Genomic DNA, 7,231 nt, shown 5'->3' with positions numbered 1-7,231 from the left:
CGTTGGTAAAAGAGTAGCCCAAGAGCTGGCGATGACTAGCTGCCTTCCCTCTAGTCTTACACTGCTAAATTAGGGACGGCTAGCACAGATAGCCCTCGAGTAGCTTTGTGCGAAATTCCAAAGAACAAACAAACAATTCTTCGCACTATGAAAAATTCATATTTGTGTTTACAACCGAGATTCAAGGAGGAGTGGGGTAGTAGTATTTTTTTTTTATCGTATCATTTTATTTATTGTCAGGGAAAACCCGGGCTGTCATAAGACTAAGGACAGACAAGCGACAAGCTTTTGGCGAAGTTTGCCCTAACTTGATACTTACTGCGGACATAATAAACAAGGGTTTATTTTCAAGGCCACATCCGTTAGGAAATTGCGCAACTAACCTGATACGTTAACATATGTGAGAAAGTTGATTTGAGTCATGTGACCAAGATGGATACTTCTTGTTAAAACAGATTTTCTCATTGTTCTCTGCGGTGTTAGTGGCTTTAGAAAAAAACAACTCAGTCCAACACGCAACACAGATGAGCTAGATTCCTTAAGCGTGACCAGGTAAACGTGCAATAAACACAAAGCGTATATATAAACGGAAGGGAAAAACACCTAGTTAGTTCGCGAATAGACTCTATCGAAGTAGGTCATAAAAGTTTAGAGATAGATCCGAAATAGTCGTGAATTAGGTGTTTATCACGTAAGTATTTATTAATTATATTATAATTTTACAAATTTATTTGATATAATTAAGAAACCTACTTTTGTAAAGTTTTTAGGCATAATTTATAACCAGTTTTATGTTATCTATTTTCCTTTAAATCCCTAAATATACGACAACCTGTAATATACAAGTTATGCTTTCCACGCGATTTTTGGAATAGTTGATTATTTAATATAGTTATTATTATTAAAGTTCTGTTGATAGATTTACATGTTTAGATCTTTGTTTAGAGACAATTACAGGTTCTGTTGTTTGGAATTAATCACAAAGCTACACAGTGGGCTATCTTTGCTCTGCCCGCCATTGGCATCGAAATCTGTTTTCTAGTGGTGTGGGTCCGCAAGTATTCTGCTGTGCCATTGGAAGGGGGCCACATTTATAGGACTGAGAGGATATAAAAAAATGCACTGAATGCTACAATACTTCGTTGCTATGGTTAGCTATATCTTGCGTGGCTCTGTGCGTATTCATCAGGAAAAGTATAGATACAAAATACTGATTAATCGAAAATTGAAAACAAAACATAGGAGGCCCGACATGGCCAAGTGTGTTAAGGCGTTCGACTCTGTAATCTGAGGGTCGCGGGTTCGAATCCCCGTCACATCAAACATGCTAGCCCTTTCAGCCGTGGGGCGTTATAATGTAATGGTCAATCCCCCTATTCACTGGTAAAAGAGTAGCCCCAAGAGTTGGCGGTGGGTGGAGATGACTAGCTCTCTTCCCTCTAATCTCACACTGCTAAAGTAGAGACGGCTAGCACAAATAGCCCTCGAGTAGCTTTGCGCAAAATTTAAAGAAACAAACAAAACATAGGATAAATAAGATTGATAACTAATTTCCAACAATAAAAACCGATAAAACCCCAAACATTTCTTTACGTAAATCTGTATAGTTTCCTTAGAGGTCAGGGGTCTTTGTTCCACGTAAAGCTAGGTTCATCTGTGGAAAATATTAAATTTCCTCCTTTGTGTGTCTTTCTTTTATATCATAAACATAAAATGTGTTCCAAGCATATACAATAAAATTAAAATAATAAAAAACAACAACAACAGAATTAATAATGTTATCTTTCTCTGGAAGTCCATTTTACGACTTGTTTTAATGTAAGGTATCATGTGAAATAGCTTTACGGAACGCATCACCAAGAAAACAAAAAATAGGGTTACAGTTGTTTACATATCATTTATTTCTATTGTTCTTTCAAAATAACTGTAATTATTTGTAACTCAAAATCTTTTCTCTCTCTCTCATCTTTAAATATTCAGCTGCACATTTTACAAATTTTCCTGTTGTAGTTGTTACCGTATTTGCGTGACTTCGCTTTTTGTAATTCTAGTTTTAAGACGGTTCAATATCCAGTTATTCCCAGAAGTGAGTAAATCAGGCTGATCAGAGGAGTCATGAAACAACTGTCGTTTTTGTTGTTACTTGTTCTGCCCTTCGTTATGACTGGAACGGTTTCTTCTTCCAAACGTCGTTTAAAGCGTGGTGTCCCAGGTATTGATTTCATCAATTCCTTTATTCCTGGTGGAGCTGGTGGTTTTGGTTTCAATGTTCCCGATTTTGCAGCTTTCGGCAGAAGATTGGCAGGAGGTATCCAGGGTACGTATGATTAAAAAAAGGTTGGCTGATGGTATCCAAGGTATGAATGATTATAAAAAGTATTGGCAGGGGGTGTCCCGGGTACGTATGATTAAAAAGGGTTGGCGAGATGTATCCAGGGTATGAATGATTAAAAATACATCATTAAAGAGGGTTTTGTTTATAATCAATTGAAATAAAAATATACATAAGTTGGAAAAATAAATTAATAATGATACAAACATTATTTGTAAGCGAATGTTAAAATATGATACTAAAAATAATAACGGCATTGTATTATTCCATTCACAAACAGGGATGTTAGAATGTACCGGAAAATGTTCTCCAGTTTTCTTATACGAGGGCTGTTCAAAAAATACGCGGACTGTTTGAATTGCGCGGCTTCAGTTGGTTTCAGGGAAATTTGCTTGGTGTCGCTAGGTTCGCACAGATCAGCTGATTACGACGCCATTTCCCGATTGCAGATATCTTCATTTGTGTATTAGCTACGCGGTTTTAAGTGAAGTGCGATTTTTTCGATTGGCTGATTTCAGAATGAATGACCTGAAGGAGCAACGACTCACTGTGAAATTTTGTGTTAAACTTGGAAACTCTGCGACTGAAACTTTTGCTATGCTTAACACGGCTTACGGTGATGTTGCTATGAAGCGTACGGCATGTTTCAAGTGGCATGAACGTTTTAAGGATGGTCGACAGTCCATTGAAGATGATGAGCGTCCTGGACGTCCTTCCACGTCAACTGACGACCCACACGTCGACAAAATCAACACCCTGGTGCGGGCAAATCGACGTCTGACTGTCAGGGAGCTTGCTGAAGAGTGTGGGATATCAGTTGGATCTTGTTACGAGATTTTGACTGAAAAATTGAAGATACACCGCATTGCTGCGAAATTTGTGCCTCAGAACTCGTGAGTTTTTGGCCAAACACTCGATCACTGTTCTTCCCCAGCCCCTACTCACCTGACCTTACTCCTTGAGATATTTTCTTGTTCCCCAAACTCAAAAGACCCTTGAAAGGAAGAAGATTTGAGACGATTCCCGAGATTAAGGCAAATGCGACGAAGGAGCTGGAGGACATTACAAAAGAAGCGTACCAGGACTGTTTCAACAAGTGGAAACACCGTTGGGATAAGTGTGTGCGTTGGGGAGGAGAGTACTTTGAAGGGTCCCAGACCTGTAACTTCTAAATAAAGTACATTTTGTTTTATGACGTCAGTCCGCGTATTTTTTGAACAGCCCTCGTAGAAACAGAGTTGCGAGATTGGTACCAGGGATTACTAATTTTTATTTACAAATAGAGCTCTTAGAGTAGTTCCAGCAGAATGTTCACCCAATTTCTTACAGAAACAGGGCTGTTAGTTTAGTACTAGGAGAATGTTCACCCGCGTCCCTCCTGTAACAGGGCTGTTAGGTTGGTACTAGGAGAATGTTCACCCACTTCCCTCCATAACCAGTCTGTTAAATTGGTACTAAAGAGATACTCTCTAATTTTATTTTAAAATGTGCTTCTTCCAACTTCAGAGAAGTTTACAATAAATATCGTAAAATAAAACAGTATAATTAACGTTTAAAATAGGCCAATAAAATTATTAACTTTATTGAACATTAGAAACACTGCATGGGATTCAAGGTACCTTGCAGAACGAAGCCAGAAGATATCCTCCCAACACTCGTGGCTCAACAGGAAATGTATTTTATGTCAATGGAATGAGATGTTACGGAAAAAAATCCGTTGACAAAGGCGGTCACGGTGGAGGGTTTGCATTTGCTGGTGGTTACAGCTGTGTTCCTGCTTAGACGAAAATGTAAGAAATTAATATTTGTGATCATGTGGTTAAGAAATTTCATAGCTTGTAAATATTAAATGTTATATTTTGTATACATAAAATGTCTTACTGCTTATAATGTCACAAATATTTAACGTCGTACTCAGGATAAAAAAAAAATATCCTAAAATTGTCATGCATGAGATTTTATCATCAGCGATGCCAGTTGATAATGTGACCTCCTAATTTGGTTCAACGTGACCTGTTTCTGCATTATCTCGAAAAAAAAAAAAAAATCCCAAACTAATTTAATCATGGTTATTACGAGATAAGCCTCTCCGCCATTTTTCACCAGATCAACGTATTCAGTACAGTTTTTGTTTTTTGTTTAGGTTTGTTCGAGAAAAGTTAAATATTACAAAACAGACTAATCAATCTTGAAGAATTCTAGAATATTTTTGGGGTCAGAAAATCAAATTTCGAGAGTTAACCTTGAATATTGGCCTGTTGATTAGGGCACTCTATTCGCAACCTACGGGTCGCGCGTTCGAATCCTGTCACTAAACTTGCTAGTCCTTACAGCCGTAAGCTCGTTATAACGGTACGGCCAATTCCACTCTTTGTTGCTAAAGGACAGCTAAAACGTTGGCGGTTGGTGGTGATGAAAAGCTTTCTTCTCTATACTCTATCACTTCAAAATTAAAAAAGGCTTCGTGGAGCTTCGCGCGAGGTTCAACAAACAAATTATATATAACATACCTGAAGACCTTCGCAGAACAGGTAGAAACCTGTACAACAGTTGTTGGAAGTCACTCAACTTTCGAATTGGATTAAATAACAGACTAATTTATCTTTCTATTTTCCCACGATTGTGTTGAGTACTATTTGCTATATATTTATTTGAACTTTCTTATAGTATAGTTACCTCTATTTTCTGGAATCTACCAGGAAACGTAATTCCTATTTAACAACTTGTATTTTTGATGTTTCTTACAGAGAAATTAACAATGCAAAGAGGAACACAAAGTCTTACCATATGAAGTGTTACAAAATCACAATATTTTATACTATTAATGTGAACACCAGTTTCGAGAAATGTGAGAGTGTAGGAGTACATTTTTTTCTTGTGAAATAAAAAGATTTGTGACTTTCTGAAGCAAAGAAGGTTTATTTTCTTTCAAACGCTTAGTTGTTATTAAAAATCTGTGGCTTGTATTCATTATGCACTAAACGTTTGATAGAAGAATTAGTACTGAAGATAAAGTAAAATAAACGGTTACTGGTTACACTTCAAACTGAATTGTACAAACTAAGACATATTTAGAATTAAACTACTTCAATCGATAGGGTGAAGCCAGTGCTTTGAACATCTCACTTCATTTAGAAGTTTAAAACGTTAGAAACAGTCAGAAACCAGAACTGTGTAGTAGTGGTGTCCTGAGAGAGATGAGAAACGAATGAAAACCTAGAACTCCCAATATCTCACTTAAGTGTTTCAATTTGTTTCTGAACACAAAGCTACACAGTTGGCTGTCTGTGCCCACTATGGGTATCAAAATCCGGTTTTCAGTGTTATAAATTTTCGGACTTACTGCTGAGCCACTGGTGGTTGAGAGGTTTCAAGATAGCAATGTTGTAATAATTTATACTTGATTCAGAAAATCATCGTTTATGGAATGAAGAGGAAACATTTAGAAACAACCTGTCAAATTCACTCTAGAATTAATGGAAAAGTTACTACAGCTGATATTTTCTCAATTTTGCTGTACTTTTTATACATAATAAGTGCAGTTGTTATCACTAGGTGTCGCGTTGTGAACGTATTAATTACGTTTATGGTTATCTAAGTAACCAAGATACATTTTCAATAGCTCAGTAGTATACTTGAGGACTTAAAACGCTAAAATTTGGCATTCGATCCCTACGGTGTCTACACATAGTTCATCTATTGTGCTGCTCTGTCCTTAAACAACAAACAAACAATCAGTAAGTTAAACATCCACTTTAATTCCTTCATAAACATTGCGTTTAGCTCCCTTATAGCCATCCTGTTTAACCCCTTAGCCATCATTTTAAAATTCTTCTTAAAAAAAAACAGAAAACAACAAGTTTAGTCACGTCTTGTTACAAAAAATATTGCTTCAAATAAAAATCTCGTAAGACACGGGTATATATTTCATTTCGGTGTTTCTTTGTGGAGCATTTGAAGTTTTATTTACGAATGTTTAGAATAAAAGTCACTTGTAAACACAGCGCTGTCAACTGTCTTTAGACCCACTGAACTGAATAATGTTACAGTTATATGTAAGAAAAATACATTACTCAAGCCTGCAAATTTAAACTTCATAAAAGTTGCTTTGGATTTAATTACAGTTTTACATGATTCATTTTTTTTTCTGTCACGTTAGAATTTTTTAAGAATCAACAAAAAAAACTCTTACTTAGATCCAATTATAATTTAGTTTACCATAATAAATTAAAAAAAATTATTATGCTTGGGTTCTTAAACGATCGATAAGACTCGCGTCGCCATTGGTCTAGAGAAATCTACAGCCAGTGGTTGTAAACATTTGAAACATACAAACTGTGATCCGATTTCAGTGAAAATCATTTATTTATGTAAAAGTACATATGACGTTTTTTTAAACATCTGTACGTGATGAAAGAACATTGGTATCATTTTTGGATTCAGTGTACAGAAATTACTGTAGAACACGTAAAAATTTCAAGACAATAAAACCATCGCAGGCCTATGTTATCAATACTATTTATAATATAATTAAAATTTATAGGTTTAACTCCTGTTTTTACACTTTGTTAAGTCAGTAATAACAGTTAATTATGATGCATGTGTTGAAACACAGCTGGATAAACCCTAAAAGAGTAAGGTTTATATAAAGGCGTATGTAATATAACGTTTCTGTTACGTACGCATAAAGAAATATAAGAAAATTCCATCTATTTTAAAACAAATTTAAGATATTTAGTGTTTTAGCATGTATCTTTAAATAGTATCCTTGTATAATGCACAAATCTGAGGTTCGATTCCCCCCCCCTCCAGACACAGAATGTAGCCCATTTTTGCTTTGTCCTAAACAAACAGTTTGCTTATAAAAGTGTTGGTTTTTGACAGCAAACAACTAAAAGA

The 7,231-nt window shown here is 35.8% G+C and overlaps 1 protein-coding gene across 1 annotated transcript; it reads left to right on the top strand.

Annotated features, from left to right (window-relative positions):
* Positions 1-412: 412 nt before the first annotated feature.
* LOC143248700 (uncharacterized) lies at positions 413-5,247 on the top strand. Its single transcript, XM_076497339.1, has 4 exons — positions 413-691; positions 2,052-2,317; positions 3,927-4,122; positions 5,080-5,247. Exons 2-3 carry the CDS (start codon positions 2,116-2,118, stop codon positions 4,112-4,114), a joined length of 390 nt encoding a protein of 129 aa, XP_076353454.1. The 5' UTR covers positions 413-691; positions 2,052-2,115; the 3' UTR covers positions 4,115-4,122; positions 5,080-5,247.
* Positions 5,248-7,231: the final 1,984 nt, after the last annotated feature.

This window comes from Tachypleus tridentatus, chromosome 4 (genome assembly GCF_004210375.1).
Source record: "Tachypleus tridentatus isolate NWPU-2018 chromosome 4, ASM421037v1, whole genome shotgun sequence".
In the NCBI taxonomy this organism is placed as follows: domain Eukaryota; kingdom Metazoa; phylum Arthropoda; class Merostomata; order Xiphosura; family Limulidae; genus Tachypleus; species Tachypleus tridentatus.
Note: the sequence above shows the minus strand (reverse complement) of the source record. Positions and strands in the feature narration are given on the sequence as shown.

What these genes read in the sequence shown, in the direction of transcription:
- LOC143248700 (XM_076497339.1), top strand. Translation starts at nt 2,116, where the DNA reads ATGAAACAACTGTCGTTTTTGTTGTTACTTGTTCTGCCCTTCGTTATG. An exon ending in ATTGGCAGGAGGTATCCAGG is followed by an intron (nt 2,318 to 3,926) that starts GTACGTATGATT and finishes ATTGAACATTAG; the next exon opens with AAACACTGCATGGGATTCAA.